Source organism: Calonectris borealis, chromosome 1 (assembly GCF_964195595.1).
Source record: "Calonectris borealis chromosome 1, bCalBor7.hap1.2, whole genome shotgun sequence".
In the NCBI taxonomy this organism is placed as follows: domain Eukaryota; kingdom Metazoa; phylum Chordata; class Aves; order Procellariiformes; family Procellariidae; genus Calonectris; species Calonectris borealis.
The window spans coordinates 73,569,530-73,591,491 of record NC_134312.1 but is presented as its reverse complement, the minus strand read 5'-3'; the positions used below and the strand labels follow the sequence as shown (position 1 = coordinate 73,591,491).

Genomic DNA, 21,962 nt, shown 5'->3' with positions numbered 1-21,962 from the left:
GTTGGTGTTGTAGCAATTTCCTAACAGGAAAAAAAAAAAGAAAAATATATTATTGTGTAAATATTATACATATATATATGTTCATATATGTACAAAATATTAGGGTAAGATAATTTTTAAAATTATTTTTATTTCTGAGAAGGACAGGTCATTTAGAGTCTTGTCATTTTGGGCTACAACAGAATGATAGGAGAAGCTGAAATAGTAAGCCTTATACACAGAAAGTGATGGTTGCAATTACCAGTTTTCATTTTGGAGAAGGAGAAGAAACAGTTAGGATTCTTTGTAGAAACGGAAAGATAAAGGCACAGTGGCCTCTCTCACAGTCACAGGCACATATCACCTCACAGAAGGGCTCGAGTGAGATGCAAGGTTTCAGTGGATGTTGTTTTCAGAGAAGCGAGATCATTTTGTGGCAGCACTTTCTCCTGGTGCTCATTTCCTCATTTCCATCCTCATGCCATTTTTCCACCTCCTTGTGCATGCCAACTCCGCTGTGTGCGGGCTCTGTTGTAAAACGGGTTAATAAGAGTGATCCGGGTTTAAAAAACCCAGAAAAAAAAGCACGGGAGTAGGAAGTAATTGTTGTCGATGCTAAAGGGCGGGAAGCATCTAAGCTGGCATCCTCACAAAGTAGTAGACTGCATAATTACACTCTTAGAAAGAAACATTAAAAAACAAGAGTCGTGAAAGAAGATAAAAGGGAAAGCAGCCACAGAACACCTGACAACCAGGAAAACACTAAGAAAAAGGCTGAAAGGAAAATGCCTGCATGTGTGAGGGTAATTGGAACCAAATAAACACAACGTCTCCTGCCCTTTCATTCCCACCCACTCAGGGAAACAGCATTTTACGCATTCTTCCTAAATAAGCACTTTGTGAATGTGTCACTTATTTCTGCCCTGAGAGGCAAGAAAAACATTACGCTCTGGGAATTAACCAAGAACAGAGCGTGTTTCCAACATTTCTTCCAGACTTCTGTTTTCTAGCTCCTCTCCTCTCCCCTCCCTCCTCCGCCTCCTCCGCCTCCTCACAGCCTCCTCAGCGGCGGCGGGGCGGGGCGGGGGCGGCGCGGGGCCCCTCCCCTCAGGTCTCTTCCAGAAGGTTCCGGGCCGCCACACCTGCCTCGCCCCACAGCCCTGCTGGAATGGGGCTAGCTTCCTTCGGGTCGCAGAAGGTAAAGTGTCAATCACGCTTCTGAAGCAAAGCCTTCAAAAGGCATTTAAAATGAGTTTAGGCGCACCAGAGGTGGGAATGGGGGCATAGGGAGGTGCTGCAGCAGCACCTCAGAGGCTGAGCCAGCAGCAGAGCCCCCCTCGGCTGGCTCCATCCCAGGCTCTAGCACCCGGGCCGCGTGAATCCTGAGTTCTCATCGAAATCAACCCACTCCTTCACCTTTTAATGGAAGCGCCATGATTCCTCGCCAGCCCATTTTCCCCATCCAAGGCAACTCCCAAGATTTCATAACTGCTAAGTTGTTTCTTTTTCCCCACCCAGGCCTGCTTAAAAACTGTCAGAAAAGTAAGAGAGGGGAAACACTTGATATTTTGTGCTGTTGTGGTTTTTTCGGGAGGGGAGGGATGTAAGTAAGTTGAGAATAATTCTCCACGTAAGTTCATAGAATCATAGAATAATTTGGGTTGGAAAAGACCTTTAAGATCATCCAGTCCAACCGTTAACCTAGCACTGCCAAGTCCACCACTGAACCATGTCCCCAAGCACCACATCTACACCTCTTTTAAATACCTCCAGGGATGGTGACTCAACCACTTCCCTGGGCAGCCTCTTCCAATGCTTGGCAACCCTTTCAGTGAAGAAATTTTTCCTAATATCCAATCTAAACCTCCACTGGCCTAACTTGAGGCCATTTCTTTTTGTCCTGTCACTTGTTACTTGGGAGAAGAGACCAACACCCACCTCGCTACAACCTCCTTTCAGGTAGTTGTAGAGAGCAATAAGGTCTCCCCTCAGCCTCCTCTTCTCCAGGCGAAACCACCCCAGTTCCCTCAGCCGCTCCTCCTAAGACTTGTGCTCCAGGCCCTTTGCCAGCTTCCTCTTTGGACATGCAAAATTAGATGATTAATGATAAAAGCCACTCAGCCAGGCCACCTGGAAGACTCACTACTGGACTTTTTGGTTTCAATACGAAAACTAAATCAAAATTTAAAGACTGACCTAATGTGAATTTTTTGGGTGGTGTAAAACGCTTTGGGCTAAAAATGCCTTTTATTTCAAAGCAGTAGAATTAAATTGTAGAAATCAGTATGAAATCTTGATTTCTCTGATGTTACTGGAAGAGCTTTTGAGTGCCTGGAGAAAAGGAGGCAGCAAGGAAGCTGGGCTGTGGCAAGCAGAAAGCCTGCCTTCCCAATCTCCAAATTACAACCTGACTGCTTCAAATCCTGCCAGCCGAGAGACGGGCCCACGTGCAGCGTTTCGACACGAACGGCTCTCTACAAAAAGCTCAATATCCGCTTCGTGTTTTAAAGCCACATTGCGGTTCCCCAGTGTGACGTAAATCAAGCTTAAAAAGACTCCAGAAGTGCACAACAAATATTTTCAAGACATTTTTCAGGTCCCACTTCCCAGCTGTCGAACTCCAAACTGTTGGCTCGTTGCGTGGCTGATTTGAAAAGACGACAATGGAAAGTGTCTTTTGCCCTCGACCACGCCAGCCCCCGGCTTTGCCGGTGTAACTCCCCTCGCTGCCGTAGGGACCCTGGGCAGCATAGGCTCCGCGCTGCTGCTCACAGGCAGCCGGCGGACCCCCCGCACCCCCTGCCCCCCCCCGCCGCCCCAGTGGGGCTCCGCCGCCGCGGCGGCCCCCGGACGTTTCTCTTCCTCCTGGCTCCCCCTGGTGGCCGCGGGCAGCCCCGCGCCCCGCCGGCGGCCTCGGCACCTGATGTGCCGGTTCGAACCCGATCCCGGGTTCAGAGCCAGGCACCGAAAAAAGGCAAATAAAGAGGTTGTGAGTCACCTACGTTTTGCCCGTGGTCGGCTCCACCGCCAGCTCAACGGTGCAGGAGGCCAGTTCTCGGTTATAAACATCTCAGCTCCTGGACCTCAATGAGATCTATACCCCTGTACTGAACAGTGGGTTAAACACTCTTGCCCTTTCGGTGGAGAAATTCCTCCATGTGGTAAGTGAGCTAGGAACACAACGCTTTTATGAGCTTTCGGCATCATATGCAGTAAGATACTTCAAAAACTATATATATTTTTATAGGAGATCCATTACCCAGCAAAGGGGTACTACTACTACAATGAAAAATGGTATCTGCTAGAAAGTATAAACACACTTTTCAGCAAGTATACCTCCAGATATGCGCTACTTCAGCAGGTGAACTAGACACATTAATGACAGGTAAAAAACACACAAACACATTTCTATAAAGAGATCTTGAGCAATATCACAAATTATCAGTCATAACACTTATTTTGAGATAATGAATTCCACACCAAATTACTCCACATCAGCCCTGTAAATTGTCATTTTTCTGTAAATTGTTACATAATTGAGGATGCTTTAGCATATAATAATTGTGCTGAAATTAGGCTTGGCGAGGGATCTCGCAGCTGCAGAATCTCTTTGTTGGACTGAGTGTGAGATCCCAGTCTTCTGAAAGATGCTTTAATATGCCAAGACCAATACCAGAGGGGTAAAGCTTAGAACAAACGGGCCACGAAGGCCAAGTTCTCCTGGGTAAGTTAGTCTGGTAATGGCACGCTACTGCTGTCATAGCTGGTAATGGCAATCTGAAGGGTAGAAGTAACAGCCAAAGCAAGCCAGGACACGGCAGCCAGAGAAATAGAGGCAGGAGTCCGAGGGTTGTCAGCGACATCTGAAGAGACAGCAGGAAGACATACATACTCCAGTTGGTTTAGGGACGTGGACTCTACTTCCCAGCCTGATAATCAAGTGAACCAGAAAAGCAACAATTAGATGAGTCTGTACCTTGAAATCTGGCAAAGAAACAATTGTAAAGTAATCCAATAAAACCTTGCCTTTGATGTCTACTGCAGAGAGAAGATACCTTTTTTTACAGTGTTTTTAACACAGACTCCAAACTACAGTGGTACCATATTGTGAGCAATAACAAAATCAAAGTATTCCTGGTTAATAAATGGCAACTGTTCATTGAAAGTAACTGGCCAGATTAACATTGTACCTCTCACAGTTTAACAAATATAACTAGACGTAGCTGGGCCTTTTTTTCCTTTTAAATTAGGAAGTGATAATTCTTTGGAATGATTAGGATAGAACCAACAGGTAAAAATTAGTTGAGAGGCTGGAACTTCAGTCAAAGTAAGTTTTTAGGGCATTAACTAGCACATAGCACCAATATAACACCTCCACAACCAATTAAAATCCCTGCTTTGCTGTTTCGCTCCCTCTGAAAATCCTCAACAGTGGGCTGCAAACTTGCAGAGCACCACAGAATAGTAAACCCGCTTATCAGGCAACTCTCCAGTATATAGAGAACTCATGCTCATATCCTTAAACTAAACTGAAAGCACAGGGACTAGAACCTGCTCTAAGTTCTAGACATGTGCCCTTTTTCTCCCCGAGTTTCAGAGTTATTTCCTCAGAAAGGAAAGGAGGTACTTTAACAAAGAAACTATTTCCCATGTAACTAATTTCCACATTTTGTTGTGATGTGTTTGAACCGGGAACCTGAATAACTAGGGGGATGTTTATGTCAAAGGTTTATTGTAACAAAAAGAGAAAACCTTTCAATTTAAGATTAATCAAAGACACTATTTACTACAAAAGTCACAACAGTGTAAGGTAGCCAAGCAGTAACAGCATGCACTCCCTAACCTTTGGAAAGGAAAACTTGTCAAAACACTTTCTTGAATCATGCACATAAAGAGACACAAAGACAAATTATAGAAAAAGGTACCCCTTTATTCAAGGTATGACAAGGATATTTACAGTATTCATTTGCTCAGAATAAGATCCATCCTTACGATTTTGAAAGCAGCAATTATAAATTACATTTAAAAGGAGAAATGTTCCAAGCATGTTTCTGTTAAAGATATTTTTACGACAGAAACACTTTAAGGCTAAGTCATTTTGACCTTTGCTGCCATCCACATTTATCTTGGCAAAACTGTCTCAAAGACAACATTACCTTGAGGGATAAAGACTATGCTAAATTCAACATACAATTTTGTTCCCTCAGATGCTTTTCACAACAGTTCACATATGACAAAAATTGAGTTTTGATTTAAAACAATAAATTAAAGTGAGATGAACCGCCTACACCCTGGCATTTCAGAGGGCTAAAAGATCATATACAGCAACACATTCATCACCTCTGAAAGATTTAATCAGATTTCTTGTTGATGAAGGTATTTCAGCTTACCGAGCAATTTGCTTTCAGTCAGAGCTCTACAGTCACGTGGTGCAATCCACCTTTCCCATCACATCACTTTTCACAAGACAAGAACAAAAATCTTCAGGTAGCTGACTTCTAATGTAAATGATGAACAGTCTGCTCGTTGTTTAGCCCCGGCCAGCAACTAAGCACCACACAGTGGTGCTCTCGCTCGCTCCCCCCTACCCCCACAGTGGGATGGGGGAGAGAATCGCAAGAGTAAAAGTGAGAAAACTCATGGGTTGAGTGAGCACACAGCTTTAAACAGTAATTGATTCCCACAGTACAGACTAGTGCTCTACCAAAGCAAACAAGATGAGTTTGCAAAACTGCTGTAGTGTTATTCTCTAGTCATTTTAACACACAACAGATCTACAGGAGCAGTTAAAATTGGTTCATCTCTTGAGGTAGAAGCCACAAGTCATATATAGTTCTGTCTGTAAACTATAACACACATGCCATCAGGCAAATATAACCATTTTTTGTCATTTATAAAATAAAACCACCGATTTTTTCAGATGCTATTCACTGTAAATATAATGGCATTTTTCATTGAATCATTTCATTGAATCAGTTTGAGAAGGAAGCAAATTAAACCCTGGGAATAGTAGATTGTGGCTATTTATACAGTTGTAATGAAAATAAAACATGTCTTATACAAACAAACTTTATAGCAACTTCCAAAAGAGTTGGTATATGACAATTGTTCTTAACTTAAAAGTTATTTTGGAAAATACCAATTTTAACTGCATAATGAAGGAAAAAACCACGACACTGAATAGTCATTAGACCTTTAAGACTACATAGCTACTTGAAATACTACCATTGCATTTCGGTAATTTTTTTAGGATTACATTTAAGGGAAAAGAAAGTAAAAAACAACAAAAACCCCAAAGCCTCCACAAATACAATTTACTTACTGATCAAATTTTGTTAGGTGAGGATACTACATAACTAAAGTATTGAAAGTGCACAATGTTTAACATTCCAACAGAAGCAGAAATGTGACCCTTGCGTTAGTAGGGGAGATTTATTCCAGGTTAGCTAAGAATCTCTGTAACAGCGAAGTTGTTGCTGTGACTGATAGAAGTTAAGTTATTAGAAGATAACCCAAGCAACAAGTTAAAAAACATATGGAGATTGGCACCTAATCTTTAGTTAGCCCCATTAGCTCAATTTTCTCCCCAGAGACTCACATACACAGAATTTTAACTTTTCATTTTATTACTGTAAAAAATAAAAGTCAATTTGTAGTTCCAGAGTAAACAAAGAAACCTTAGCTTCAAACTATTTAAAAACAAAAGTTCAAATTTTGATAAGATACATTTCACAGGGTTCATGTCAGCACCTTAACCAAATGCATTTTTCTGTGAACTAAGCATATTCCACAAAGTTTTCACGTTAGTGACAAGGGGCTACATTCTCATCCAGATGCACATGTAACATGACTCAAGGAGAACAAACTGGAAGGAGTGCAAGTCAGTTTCCAGAGTTCCCTGTTGAGCTCTACATGTTCAGAACCAACATTTAAGACTGAAGTTAAAGATTGACCTTTTGCATATTCCAAAACAGAAGGCAAATACAATCAACTTACATTTGGCTTTGAAACATTAAGATAACAATGTTTTATTTCAGCCATATATTTACAAAAACGTTTACAACAGAACCGTGTAGGGTTTCTTTTTTTTTTGCCATAATACACTTAAAGATGAATAGTCATCTTAACCTTCATGCAAAGACGCATCTCTTGTTACACAAGAAGTTTTCTGTTTGGTTTTTTTTTTTCTGCACTCTGAGGATAGCAAGCAGAGGGTTGGATAAGTTAGGGTCACCCTTAAAAATGTAGGCCTGTTTGCTCTACTGCACCTTCAAAATAAGGAGGTAAGTACAGGCTCCATTAATTCCACGAGGGTTCATTGCCTCTAGCATGTTTTCCAAAAACAATAAAAGTAGTCTTGAACAGTTGTAACATGGGTTATTCCACGACTTTCACCTCTTCAGTTTACTTCCTGAACTCTGGAGTTACTTTCCTAGAAGCATACTTGCTGAGCTTCTTTTCTAATGTATATTGTTGACTATACACTTTAAATTAAACTGTTATGTAAAGAATGTAACAAGCTTTTCCTTTGTACACAACTTAATCTTTGTGCTGAGTATTCTTCAAAAGGATTTTATAAATAATACAATAAGTTTAGAATCAGTCTTCTGCCCTCTTGTCATTATACCATGTTGTTGCTTTCTCCAACTTTATCTACAAGCTGTAGAAAAGGAAAGAAAAAGGTTTTAAACTGCATGACACTCATGTACAGTGAAGTTACTCTCAAATACTACTTGCTACTTGCACAGTTAGTATGCGACTGAAAATGAGAGTCAAATAGTACTCACCAAGGTCTCATGATTTAAGTTTGTGAAAATTAAAAATCTTACATTGCAACTGTGTTTCTGCATGACATGTTTTTCTCATATAGACATTAACAGTGCAACATGAAGATGCAACAGAATGAAAAAGGAAATAGAAGAATGCAGATAACACTGCTAGCTTAATGATTAAAACAAAACAATACAGTATCAGCCACACATGCATTAGTAGACCAAGTAAGATATTTCAACTGACCATTACTGTGGATTCTCTTCTGAGCCTACGTAGGCTTTGAATAAAACATTAACAATTATCTCTTTAAAACAAGATTTAACCCCATTATGATCAAATTAAATATGACTAAGTAAGATCAATTGACAAATGAAACATTCAATTGATCATGAATTATAAGCCAGAACTTGGCCTAACTAAGATTGGTACAGATGATCTTGAATGCTATTTTTTAAAAAACAGACTCTATACATCTAAGTTTATTAATTTTTTAGTAGTAGCTATTAAAACTGTTGCTTTCAAAACTAGGGTTAGAAACGTTTGCGTTAAAATACATACAGAAATTAGCACAGTAAAAGTAGTTGACTGAAACACCCTAGATTAACATCTTTCTGGCACCTGTTAATTGTCTTCAAATCCCTGGCTATTTGGTTAAGAAAATGGAAAACTGCATTTGAAAAAATACAAATCTTAGTAAATAGCAAGACGTAGTCTGGTGCAGTGGACCTTAATAAATATATTTGATGAACGATTATGCATCATGAGAGTTTCTGCAACTGCATACAAGCTGCAACTTAACATTGAACTAAACCGTTTGCTTTTACAGGCCACTTTTCATAAATATATCCAACTACTACACAAAGAACAGTGCCCTCCTCATCGTACAGACAGGAGAAGAGGCACAGAACAGTGGCACAATTCAGCTATCTAGTCACCTAGGGCCAGCAGTGCAGCAGGAAGCAGAACCCCAGCGTTCCGAGTCACAATCCAGGGCTTTTTCCACTTCACAACGTGTAAGCAGGGGCAGCTTCTGCAAAGGTGTCCTTTTGCTCCTTTTACATCTAGAAGTCTCTCACTGGGAATGAAGGTGATCTGTATGGTGCAAGAACTATACAGGAATATACTCAAAGTTGCTACTCTAAAGTTATATTTGCTTTATTTCTGATGCATTTCTACTATTGCTATAACAATGGAATAAAAAACAGTACAAGCTTCAAATTTTGCATGAAGTACTGAACACTTACCGAGCTTATACCAGGTAAATTCAAGAGATAGCCAAGAACTGGAACTCTTCTAATAAAGCCAACCACCACAGGAAAGAACCCCCTTTAGGTAAGATGCCAGAAGACTGTATTAGTTTTTATAATTAAACTATACTCATATTGCTATAAAATGAAGAAATATGAAGTATTTTTAAAGCAAGATTACATAAAATCTTGTAGCTTGTTAGCAGCACATTAATTTTACCAAATATATCAATATACATTCAGCAGAGAAAGGAGAAAACCGGGAACGAAACACCTTATTTTTAAATGGACTTAATTTTCTTCATAGCTGGCAACCCTCAGTCAGCTCTTCAAAAAATAACTAAAGAAAGAATACCCAGCTTAGTCAACAGAACTGATGCTCGCAACTCATTTCTCAAAATTACCATACATATTTTGAGATAATTTCTTTTTACATTATAGGAAATACATTCTTGCAATACCCGATGTAAAAACTATTGAAGTTAATTCTGAGAAATCCCCTTTGAAACCATATATGGTACTCTTTACATAAACTAAAGAAAATTAAGCATGAGAGTTGTGTATTCACTTATTTGACAAATTCATGTAAAGTCAGGGATTTGAATCATGAGCCAGCTGCTATGGTGTAGCCCCCTGCACTGTCCACTTCATCTCTGCAGCCAGTATCTCAGCTGTTTGCAGTCAACTGCAGCAATTCAGCTGGTGGTCGCATTCTGAGTTCTCTCTTGTTGAGCTATACATTCCCTGTGTAGAATAAGGATTAATGTGTAATAAAACCTCAACCTCAGTGAAACAGTGAAGTTTCACAAGTCATCATTCTCTTCACTACACTGGTAAGAACTATATCATCAATACCAGCAAGTTTTTCCTGGAGATCATTTTAGTGGTCCAGTAAATTGCAATGCAGGGCATACAAACCACTTGCAACAGATTGAAATAATTGGTGTAGCCAAGAATAAGGAATAGTCAGTATAGGCAGGATAATATTATTAGCCATAACTTTGGATGCCTGTAATCTGAACAAGGCTCCAAAGGCAGCTTAGAGTACAACAAGAGATACTGTCCTGTAACAGCCTTCTCCAGTGAATGCAATCTGAGCATGTGAAAATATGGCAAAAGACTAAACCTCTGATGGGAAACTTGTGGCAGCACATTAAGGGAAAGATATTCTAGATTTAAACCAGACTAAAATAATAATTGTGTCTCTCTCTCTCACTTCAGTCAGATGCATCTTTAAAAAAAAAATCATCACCTTTGCAATCTTGTCTTTTGTTTAAGTGTTCTTGGTCACCAGTACCTAACCGTTGCTTTGTGGACAACAGGAGCTCTGCAATTACTGCTACAGGGCGTATGAAAGGTGATTGTGTAAAAGTAGTCTAGACATGCAAGACAACAACCTACGAGCAAAGATTCTAGACGGATCTGAACACTCAGTGGAACTGGATTAGTGGTCTGAAAATCAAGAGAAGTACAATACAGTGGTTTACATTTGTACTATCTTAGTCTGAAGTAAAGTTACTAGAACTGCTAAATTGCTCTTGATAAATATAAAGGTTTTCCATATAAAAGTCCTAGTAATCCACACGACTAGAACCATTAGGATACACAGAAATGCCCATCCTCACAACATACTGCCCTAACAAATTCAAAGGTGCATAAGTTGACCTGGCATTCCTGGTGCCTAAGAAATTATGTACTTCAGAGACCAATGATAGCCAGGGAAGTTTTCTGTTATGCAACCAAACAGCAGGATCCTGAGGAATCATATAAAGTGATGCTTGAGGAAAGGCTCCATTTTTAACTTCTTCAGAAAGGAGCAAGTTGCCAAAAACAGGACAGTGGTTGAAGTGAACAAGACTGAAGCAAAACAAAAAGCTTTGTCTGAAGTAGTAACTAGCTAACATTGTAGCAAGGGATTCAGATTCTAAGAATTATTAAGAACTAGAAAGGATGGTCTAGAGATGTTTTAAATTAAAACAGATTGGATAAACATTCACACCTGGAATTATCTATCCCTTGTTGATACTCTTCTGGCTAAGGGATAGTCCTAGTGACCTAGGGATAACCACTAATCTTGTACAATGCCTTCAAAATCATTGTACCCTGCTAGCCCCTGGCTAGCACCAATAGATAATACGTAACTGTACCTGCTTAGACATAGTAATTCATAACTCTCTCTCGAGATCTTTTAAAAGAAGGAGTGTTTGGTTGGAAACACACTCTACATGCTTTGTACTGGCTGATTAAACCCAAGTGCAAGAAGTGACAATGTATTCAGTAAAATACTGTGATTTTCAAAACACCTGCAGTGATAGAGTTCAAAGTAATACAGGGTAGAACAGTAAGGAGCATATATTAAAAGCCAAGTTAAGATTTTTTTCTAAAATATTTAAACGTTTTATCTAAACTAAATACAAGATTAACATACAATTTTACTGAGTGGAAAAAAGAGCGCCATGAGAACAGTGGTTTGATTTTGATTAACAGGAACTGTATTATTTAGCCAGCAGCTGAACACTTCAAAAATATTTTAGGGGTCTGTTATTAGATTAATAAGCATTAATGGAAGAGTCTTCATCTGAACAGAAGTCCAAGAACAACTAACAGCCTCCCTTCTTACTTATTAGCATATTTTGTACTTTGTTCTATACTGAAGTATGGAACTTCAACCATGGAAATAAAAGATAAAATATAGATATACAGGCTGTAACAAGTCAAATTCTTTCACCAATTGCATTTACGAAGTTAAATGACACCTTGTGAAAGCTATAACATGTATTAAGATTGCTGTTCAAAAAAATAAGAATTGTCACCTTTCCTTAACTCAGTCCAGATAACACTAGCCAAAACTAGCAGTTCTGACTATACTAGGGCACAAGTGTAATGAAACATGACAGAAAACACCTTTTCACTGGGCTACCATAGTAATGAAATGGTAAGGTTACAAACCTAGGACATTTGTAACGAAGTATTTTGCCCCATTTGTTAAAGAAAAGAACAAACTCCCCACCAAAAAACACTAAGTATCTAAGTAGCCTTTTTTTATGAGGAAATATTTAAACTTTGCACTGCCAACAATTTGGGCTCCCAGATATTTTGAAGCTTTACAATTCTTTGGTTAGACATAAACAACATTACCAAAATCAGTTTGGTATATTCTGCAAACATCAGCAGATTTGAGTCTTGGAAAAATACTTACAAACTTTCCACCTCTTGCAAATGTAAATCAGCAACTTTTTATATAAAATCTATCAAAAGCGAACATTTAAAGCATGCCACTTTGTCAGCTGTAATGCAGCAACACTAAATTAATACATTTATTCCTAGATACACTAATACAGAAAGGTATTTTGAAACAAGTCTTACCTGAATAATAGGAAGAACCCATAAATTTCAAGAATCATTCCTATTAAAGGCCAACCAATGAGAACTATGAGCACACCACCCAGGAAAAAGCCCGTTGCTTTCATTTTGTGTTTTTGAAAGAAGAATCTAAATGTTCTTTCTAAACCGATAACAAAAGACAAGCCAGCCACAAATAAAACCTAGAAAGACAAAAACCAAGCAAAGAAAGAAAATAGCTAATTATATTCCCAAGTTTAGGAGGTAAACATATATATATATTCTACAAAGTTAGATTGCATTTCTTGCACAACTTCTTTTAATACCAAAAGATGGACTGTGAGAAGGAATTCACTAATTTGTGAATTCCTTAAAGCATTTGTAGCTAGCATTCAACACATTTCTCTCAACTGCTTAAAAAGTAGAGAGTCTACCTTTGTGGCCTCTGACAAACACAACCATGTCAAAAGACCTGGTGACAACAGTTATCTGTCCTGTAACATAAGTACAATCATTATCCACAAGCAGTGCTGAAGCTTAGTACCACTGACATACAAAAGTTCCTAAAAACTGAGAACAGACATGTTACAAAAGCACTTCTGTTCTATTCCATGGACATTTCAATAGCTTGTACTGATCTAATGAACAGTGCAAAGTCAAAAAAGGAAAACAGCTGAAGAGCATTATCAGTTATCTTCCTTGGGGTTTTTTTTGGGTTTTTTGGTTGACTGGTTGATTTTTTTTACTGTGTATAGTATTTCTACCACTTACTAGTTCCAGTATACACTGAACACTATCACACTAGTCCCAACTAGTTAGAACTACTTCTAGTGTATTTTAGCAACAGGACTTGAATTCTTTCAGGTAGTAAGCATGCATCTGGGCAACATTTTTTGCCCAAAAGGGGATTTTACTCAAGATTATAGATGAAATTTAAGTTTTGTGTGTTATTTAATAAACACTTTCTTACCACCTTTTCCCCTTTCTGATATCTTTTTTTTTTTTTTAAACTTTCTGAAGGGATATAGTACCTTTTCTTGCATTATCTTTGGTTACCATATAGCCTGTCATTATCTCTTCCTACTTATGTTTTCATCATTTTCCCTAATCAGGACATCATATTTCCACCTTACATTAGGAAAAGAAAAAAATAAGCATTATTGTATTTTTTTACTCTTCCACTATGCACTTTATTGATGGTTCAGAACAATGCTTCAACTAATGAACCCAAATTCAAATATACATTTTAAAATTTTCCTTCAGTGAATCTCAGTATTTGACTCTGCTGCCACAGAATGAAACTGATCAGTTTTGACCACAGACTTTTAGGCATCAGCAAAAGAGGATGCGAACCTCTACCAGGCTGTGCTCTTGGCTGGCTGGCAAAGCAGAGAACAGCAGAGGCCCAGAGATTATCACATTCAGAAAACACCCTGTCATTTTATATTTGCTTTGGATTGGGAATTTTGTGTACCAGAACTAGGATTTATTTTCTATCATGCTTTAAGTAAAAACTTTGATTTTGTAAAAACTGAAGATATTGCATCTCTCTACTATGAAGGGTGATTGGCTCTTTAAATTCATACTTCTCTATTTCCTCATAAAGCACAGTTAAGCTACATTCGCTAGCGTGTACAGAACACTTCACTATTCTTATCCAAATAGATACTTAAATTTGACAGTTATCTTACAAGATCACAAAAAAAGAAAGCGTTAGTAATGACAGCCAATCTAAAAATCTTATTTGCAACAGCATAACAACTGTTGAACAAGCTGCTTCTTGTCTGACCAACACACTGCAGGCCTGATCTGGAGGTACGATATTTAGATTGATGTGAGCTGCTCTAACTTTAATCAGAAAAAATGATTCACTCATATCACTGAACATAACTCTTCCTTTATACCAAATTGCCACAGTATTTTTTGTGATCCAGTTTCAAATTGATAACATTGTTCTATATTTAGTTTATTTTTAATATATAATATATTTAATTCTAAGCAGTGCAGAATCTAAGACTAAACAGCAGGCACTTACATTTCCAATAGCCAAAAGAGCTTTGTCAAAGAAAAGTATCATTCCAAAGAAAAGGAAAAACACTCCAAAGCCTGTTAGTCCCATTCCAATTTCTGAAAAAGAAACAAATTTAGGCACGTAACAAAACATGGTACCAGAAAAAACTCATGCATAAAACTTGTGAAAAACTTAGAATGTAAATTGTGAAATAAACTAATTAGAACGTCCAATTTACAGCCATTTTAAATTTATAGAAAAACTCAACCTGTATTATGACCACCTAAAAACTTCCCTGAGTGTACAAATATAGTAAGTCTTGTAGACACCAATTACTTCAATAACAGACAGAGAGATCTTTGGAGGCTACTTATCCAAAAAATACATATTTGCAACTATATACTGAAATTGAATGCAACAAAAAAAGCATGCATGCATAGACACATAGGGCAAAGACATCCCTTTTGATTTACTGCTAGTACGGAGATTTACTGCTATTCTGTGAACAGATAATGAAACTTTGTTTTCCATTTGCAACTTTTATCCCATTATGTTTACCACAGTAACATAAGTACCCTGGTCCCTTCTATCCTGAGACCTCACATTCCACCTCCCATAATCTTGCATAGCAGTCCCGCTTCCTCCAACTTCTGTATTGAACACAACTCAGATTAATGCTGTAGGCTCCTTCCAAGTTACACATGCACTGACAGCTATTAAACACTAGCTTGGGTCTCCAGCCAGTTGCCAGTTTTCACAAAACTAGTAGACATTAAATATCTTTGTGTTCTGCCTGTTTGTAAAGGTTACTCAAGAAATACTGGGAAGGCAAGAGTAGGATGGAAGATTTCTTTGTCTGCGAAACTGGGCTAGAAGTGTCAAGCTATGATTAAAGCTACCATTTGACAATAAATTCCGAGGTAATCTTGAAGTCCATACTTAGAAATAAATCCTACTTTTAAAATTAAACCTCTAAGGTCCTTCCTTTGACTCTTACACAGACTGAATAGGAGAGAAATAACAGGAACAGCAGCAACACGGCTGCAAAAGATCTTTGCATTTATCCATACACTCACGCTTACATTATTGCTATCCCTATGAACAGAGAATTTAGAAACCTACAGGATACATAAAAACAGCTAGCAATAACAGCTGTAATACTATAGACAGGCTGGCAGCCCAGTTTGTGTCTGTGTGTATATATATACACACATATACTTTGAAGATCCCAGTAGTTTTGTATAGTCTAGCCTGAAACAAACAAACAAAAAACCCCGCCCACACCATCACAGCCTTCACTGCTACTGTTAGCCAGATCTACCTAAATGTATTTTAGTTGCACTTTTGACTGCAGTGTAGAGCTAGTTGATCATTTACTGCTGCTTGAAGAGCTCAAGAGTAAAGGAGTATCATTCTGTGTATTTCAGAACTTCCATTTAGTTACTGCAAAAAAATTTCAAAACAGCTCAGAGCAAAGAGATTTGTTACAGCCACATTCAACTTCCGTAACTTCTGTAAGGGCTAATCTTTCAGCAAGGTTGCAGACCACATGGTGTTAAATCTGTAGTTCTACAATATCACTTGCCACTTTAAACTTTTGCTATGAGCATTTTAACCACGCAGAATTAAAACTACTAAGTAAGCTGCTACAACTGATTTACTGCAGACATTCTCAATACTCATTTACAATGAAAAACGGAATTGCAGATTGTATTTTCAGTGAATCTGCTGACTGAAGGCAATATAACAATTGCAATCTGCCCTTTTCTCTAGTACTCTTTACTTTAGAAGAGCAGAAACAATCTGTATTCTGGAATGAAAGCACTTGGAGGCAGGACTCCAAAGGAATTACCAGCTGCCAATAAGATAAATATGCAGTCTTGGGAAGCGAGTATTCATTCCTCCCTCAGACACAGCACAAAGTAGGGATCAAGCAAGAAGGCAGAGGACAACTCCCAACAGCTGCTGCAATTACTGTTCTGACATTTCCCCTGTATTCCCTTGAAACATGTTTGTAATCACCTACTCCTACAACGGATTCAGATTCACTTTAGAAGTCAACCATATTCTCTGATTAGTGGAGGGAAAAGGAAAAAAAGGAACACCATTCTCCTTGTCCCAAGATTACCGCTGAAAGAACACGAGTAGTCCAGACCTATTACTCTCTGTTGCCAATATCTCAGTAGAAGGTATTACTGACTTGATTCATATCAGAATTTGGAAATATATTTGACTAGCATTCTTAGAGGAAGAAAAAAAAAAGCACTGACATTTTGTACATAATCTTTGCAACAATGAACTAGGAATTTTTATAGAGGGTGTGAACTATTTTTAAACGCTTTCTCCTGCGCCAGAAGAGCCTTCCCATGTTACTCCAATACAACATTTCAAAGCCTAGAAGTGCAGAAACACATACTAGCCATATGACATTTACTCTGGATTTTTTTAAATGATTACGATTTACAGAGAGGAGGGAGCAATGCTTTCTCAATGTTTCTGCAGAAATCCCATAAGCTGTGCAAGAGTACTGCAGCACTGTATCAAAACAGCTTAGTAAATATTAAGACTTAAAATTAAGATATATTGCTTGCGAAAGTTCAGGGAAGACAATGCACATCCTTTATCTTTTGTATACAAAATAAGAATGGAATCCTGCACTATAGGCTCTCAGAAGACAAAAATTAATGCAGTTTATATATTATGAAAAGTTTCAATTTTTAATTATTATTATTTTGCTAGCAGTATTTTTCAGTATTGAAAAGTTAATTTGTTTGGGAAAAACTAAATGCAGTCTTTTGCAATTACTGGTGATTTATAACACCATTCAATGAATCATTTAAAAAATACTCTAGACTACAGCTGCAAATTTAACTTTCCAAACATCAACTACTGCAATGGTCCTCTCCATTCCACCAGTGACTCTACAGCAAACTCCAACAGCAGTGAGTTTAAAAACATCTGATGAAATATCTTCAGAATTTCAGAAAAACAGTGAAAAAAACCTAAAAAACCCTAAACTCCACAGTATTTTACTTACTACTCTTGGCTCTGACAGTTAAAACCAACGGAGTCAGCACTGGAGTTAGCTGAAGGTCCCAAAAGAGGAACTACAAAAAGGAAAAACAGTGAACGGATCACCTCTTTCTGAAGAGATTTTTCTTTTTTTCCAATGAATGCTCTGGACAGGAGTATAGGAGAATGGGCAAAAGCAAAGCCCGCAAGGGTTTAATCAATCAGAAATCTAAAAATTAACCCCAAGGGTTAGTACCCATCAGTAACAGAGCATGGCACCTGAATTTCTCAAGAAATCATCGACCTTGAATGTAGCTAACCAGCTTTTCTGTCTGTCTTCATCCTCGGCCTTGACTGGCTCTCCAACACCTCCAGTATCTTTCTACCTTTCCAGTATCTTGCTACCTTTCCAGTACCTTGCTATCAAGTTAAGCTTAGTTCTTTCAACTTACTTTCCTACATCTTTCACACTTACCCTCCTTCATAACTGACACTACGGTGCTTATCAAGCAGACTCATTTCCTTTCATGCCAACCATACCAGAAACGCATCATACACGAGATGTTAATTTAAATCAAAGACATTCTCCTTTACCTTGCAGTTTAAACTCTTATGAGCCTCTCTACTTTGATTTCTTTGTATTTTCCCTTTCGGCATCTCTATTTCCAAGTATTTCTATTCAGCGAAAACAAACCTATGGTCACATGCAAGTCCTTCTCTTTTTCACTTCAGATTGAGTGTCTGGTCCTCACCTTAAAACCCCCTCAGTGTCACCTGCAAACGTTCAGCGCGATAACGGCAAGTTAAGAGAAACACAGTAGAGCCCCTAACGTATAATTAAGTGATTCCCAACCACTAACGTCCACACAGAGGCATACTAAAAGACTTTAGCTAATTGTTACTTTTGTTCCCCATTCAGCTTTCATTCATTCTCGCCACGGCCACATCGCAGCAGCCCCGCCAACACGAAAGCGCTCGCATCCCCAGACAAGCGCTACCGGCAGCGGCGCTGGTGACAGTGCCCTCCCAAGGGCAAGGGAGCCAGCCCTGCCGAGCGCTCCTCTGCAGCCCTGCAGCCCACCTCACTTTTCGTTTCACCCGGCAGCTCACGGCACGGCCACCAGACCGAGGCCGGGGCCAGCGCCGCTCTACAGCCCCCAGAAAGCGGCGAAGCCAACAGGCGCGACCAGGTGAGCTCCACCTGCGTCCTCCCGTTCCTACCCGCGGCTGGCTTCCAGCCGCGGCCCGCCGGGGACCGCCACGGGGCGGCAAGCGGGCGTGCCGACGGCCCTCCCTCACCTGTACAAGCCGGACCCCTCCCTGGCGACTCCCGCCCCAGTGCCAAGAGCCGCCTCTCTGCGCCGCTCCCAGCCAGAGCGCCGGGGCCGAGGAAGAGGCGAGCTCTCCGCAGGGGCGCTCCGCCATCGCGGCCCGGGCCGCCATCGCGGCCGGCAACCGCCGCGCCGCGGAAGCGCGAACAAAAGGCGAGAGCCCGGTAAGGTCCGGGACCGGCGGGGCAGGCCCGTCCCCACGCTGCTCGGCCGCCACCGGGGTCCCCTCCCCAGCCCCCGCCTCCCCGCTCCACAGCTCGGCCACCCCCAGCCCCGCAGCGGGCGACCCGCTCCCCCGCGGACTACGGGTGGCGCCGCTTACTCTGGGTGTCGGAGAGGGAGATCATGGTGGCGGCGGGGGGGGAGCGAGCGCGGGGCAGAGAAGCGGCGGCGGCTGCTACTGCTGCAACGGCCACGTCTTCCGGAAACACGCAGCCCCCTTCGCCTCGCCGCCGGGTGAAAGGGGGCCGCTGATTGGAGGGGCCGGCACCAATCAGCAGTCGCGTTGTTCGCGCCGCCGCGCCCCCTCCCGTCTCGCTGCCCGCGTCTCTGCTTTCATTAAAGCAGACGGGAGCCTCGCGGGGCCGCTGCTGATTGGGGGAGAGGGGATGCACGTGGTCACCCCCGCGCTCGCTCTCTCTTGACGATTGGCTGAGGGAAGCCGGCAGCGGAAGAAGCGGAAGGGGAGGGTGCGGGGCCTGAGAGCGGCCCGTCCAGGTGGGAGTGGGGAGCAGTCGCGGTGCCGGCGCGCGGGAGGGCGGAGCGCGCGCCCCGGCACTAACCGTTGGGGTGGGGGCGGCGCGCGCCAGGGCTGTCACTGTCGCGCGGGAGGAAGGGAGTAGTGGGGCGCGGCGGGGGCCGAGGCCGTTGGCGGTACGGGTCTGCCGGCCTCCGGCCCGCCAAGCCGGTGGCTTCCCTGCCTGGTGGTGAGGGCTCCGTCACGGGCCGCCGGAGCCGTGGGGCCGCCTCGGTGAGGCGGGCGCTCCCTGCGTTTAGTGCCCGCGGCTCGTATTCGGCTTGCAGGTGACGGATGCTGAAACGGCCAATGTAAATATATCTCCCTGCTATGAGTTTGGCTTTTTTTTCCCTCTCTTAATGAGTTTTTTTTAAGGTGGCTTTCAGGGTTTTATCGCTGGATGGTGGATTTTTATTACTGCTAAGATGGCACATCTTGCTTGTGCAGTTATTATTGGTTTTATTCCCTAATTTAAGGGTTCTTGGTTTGATAATGCTCTATTAACATCACTTATTAGACTTAGGACTGAAAAGATTTAATTTGGAGGCTGGATGGCAGGTGGCATAAGAAAGCTTCCAGTGCTGGGACACTGATTTAAATCTGTGCAGGGTGGAAAGTGAGGCTGGTTACTAACCTGTCCACTTCAGGCATGGCCGGCGTGTATCTGCTTAGAGGCCACTTTTTCCTCACTAGTGGACTGTTTAGAAAAGGCTGTAATGGGATGAATTCACACATTCACTGTTTTTACAGTGGGGTAAGACTGCCTGATGGGCAAGATGCTTCCACTTGCCTTTTGTCCACTGTGGTTTATAAGCTATGAGTTCATCTTTATTCAGCTTCTTGAGAGCTGCATTTTTGAGGAGCCAAATGGTAATTTGGGGTCTTTGTTGGCAGTGGTGGTATAGAATTAATTATAAGGTATGCCGAGCTACGTCTTTTAGAGAACGGGAGCTAAATTAAAGACTTGTGGAGCTTTAGCACCATATAGGGAAACTTTCATAGGTAATTTTCATGCTCTTCCCACTCGTTGGATAAGAAAATGTCTTATGTTTCCTGAGCTATCAGCCTAGTGATATTTGTGAGGTTTGTGTTTACTGGGGGCAATAGAAGTAGTGTATTGCATTTACAGTGTGTCTGTTCCATACCTACTGATTTTTCTGGATGTTCCTGCTTGCTCTGTACTTTGAGGAGACTAATATTTCCAAATACTTTTGTGGAAGTGGCAGGTGGTATAAAGACAGAACTGTGTAACTCAAATTATACGGGTGACGTGGACACTGCTGAGTTATCTTACACAATAATCAACTTCTTTCTGAAGTGTGGGCCTTTAACTTATTTTTAATTGTAACCTTTTCTGCCAAAGTCAGTGTTTTATTCACACATTCTTTTTTATGTATATTTCCCCCCCATTTATAGGAACGCAGTAAAATATTCGTTATGGTAGAATCAGCTTATGGTGAGGGTCTGCTGAATTTGTTCCCTTTCGCATTCTATCAGATTTGGCTTCCATGTATATAGTAAATAGTTCAGAATTCAACAAGAGTGAGAGAATATCAAGTTTCTTGAGTTTTGTATTGTTAGCATATAGTATGACAAAGAATGTTGTTCAAAAAATCAGCCAATAAATAGAATTCTAAGTTCATTTCACTGATGATCTAATCAAAACCAGTCCCCCTTCTCTGAATCAAATTACCTTTGTACTTCCTCCTAGAAGATCCTTTAGGTGTTATGGTGGCTGCTTTTCTAAGAGGCACAATATAATTTGTTCAGAGTTTTCTGTAAAATAGTTTTTGAAGAGACAAAAAAGAAAAAAATAGGTTGAAGGTAGGTGAATGACTGGTCTATATTAGACCATGCCTCTCGCAGAAAATTTATGACTTGGTCAAAATTCACTTGGTTTCATTTAGAAGGCTGGTGAGCTATAGCCTTAGGAATTGGTTGTGAATTGGTATCTGTCCCTTTTGCAGAAGGGAAAAAGTGTGTTGTCACCTAGTTGGGCGTATTTCTCTAGGCTGATTAAATGAACCAGTACTTAAACTGTTATATTAATACTTCCTATATTAATGAAGAATTTCTTGTAGTAAATTTGTTCTAAGTTTAGAAGGATTACTCATGAAATAATTTTTCTTTTTTTTTTTTTAATTTATTTTATTTCATTCTTTGTGACAGTTGCTTGGTTAAATAAGGTCTCCTGAGGCTAATATTCTCTAATCTCCAAAGATGACAGCTGTTGCAGGTAATCCAAAATTAGTATTCAATATGTTCATTGTGGTATGTTTTAGCTAACAGACACAATCACCTGATGTTATTGATTGTTATTTATATGAATTTAATGTATGCAGAAAAGAGTTTGTGGGGTCTGTTATTGTACTTCAGATTTGAAGAAAAAGTTCTTTTACTAGGTAACTTTTTGTTTCTTGGATAAACTAAAACAAAAGCAGGTTTGGAAATTACTTGGTTTTCAATATTTTGAAAATATGCTTCATATTTTAAGATACTTTCAACTCTTTCCTGCTGAGTAACAGTGGACA

The 21,962-nt window shown here is 40.4% G+C and overlaps 3 protein-coding genes across 8 annotated transcripts in view; 1 reads left to right on the top strand and 2 right to left on the bottom strand.

Moving 5' to 3' along the window:
* Nucleotides 1–19,087, bottom strand: part of BCAT1 (branched chain amino acid transaminase 1) — a 92,144-nt gene extending 73,057 nt beyond the window's left edge. Inside the window, exon 1 of the mRNA XM_075160413.1 lies at nt 19,018–19,087. The gene's annotated coding sequence lies outside the window, so the exon portion shown is untranslated. The remainder of the gene's footprint in view (nt 1–19,017) is intronic.
* GOLT1B (golgi transport 1B) lies at nt 4,889–19,150 on the bottom strand. Of its 3 annotated transcripts, XM_075160426.1 has the most exons (6): nt 19,018–19,150; nt 14,377–14,468; nt 12,366–12,544; nt 8,997–9,078; nt 8,688–8,844; nt 4,889–7,639 (listed from the first exon to the last, which is right to left on the bottom strand). In XM_075160426.1, exons 1-6 carry the CDS (start codon nt 19,040–19,042, stop codon nt 7,629–7,631), a joined length of 546 nt encoding a protein of 181 aa, XP_075016527.1. In that variant the 5' UTR covers nt 19,043–19,150; the 3' UTR covers nt 4,889–7,628. The 3 variants fall into 3 exon arrangements, with proteins under 3 accessions (XP_075016527.1, XP_075016536.1, XP_075016546.1); XM_075160435.1 differs by lacking the exon at nt 8,688–8,844; XM_075160445.1 differs by lacking the exon at nt 4,889–7,639 and having other exon boundaries at nt 8,732–8,860.
* Nucleotides 19,151–19,326: 176 nt separating this feature from the next.
* The window catches only part of RECQL (RecQ like helicase), a 28,383-nt gene continuing 25,747 nt past the window's right edge, over nt 19,327–21,962 (top strand). For all 4 annotated transcript variants that reach the window (XM_075160327.1, XM_075160337.1, XM_075160318.1 and 1 more), the window contains exons 1-2: nt 19,327–19,412; nt 21,601–21,667. In XM_075160327.1, the coding sequence (XP_075016428.1) occupies nt 21,652–21,667 (16 nt within the window). In that variant the 5' untranslated portion in view covers nt 19,327–19,412; nt 21,601–21,651. The remainder of the gene's footprint in view (nt 19,413–21,600; nt 21,668–21,962) is intronic.

Coding starts and splice junctions, on each gene's coding strand:
- GOLT1B (XM_075160426.1), bottom strand. CDS start 19,042: ATGATCTCCCTCTCCGACACCCAGA. Junction 12,545..14,376: donor CTCTTTTGGCTATTGGAAAT/GTAAGTGCCTGC, acceptor TTGTCTTTCTAG/GTTTTATTTGTGGCTGGCTT. Junction 9,079..12,365: donor GGGTTCTTCCTATTATTCAG/GTAAGACTTGTT, acceptor TCTTACCTAAAG/GGGGTTCTTTCCTGTGGTGG.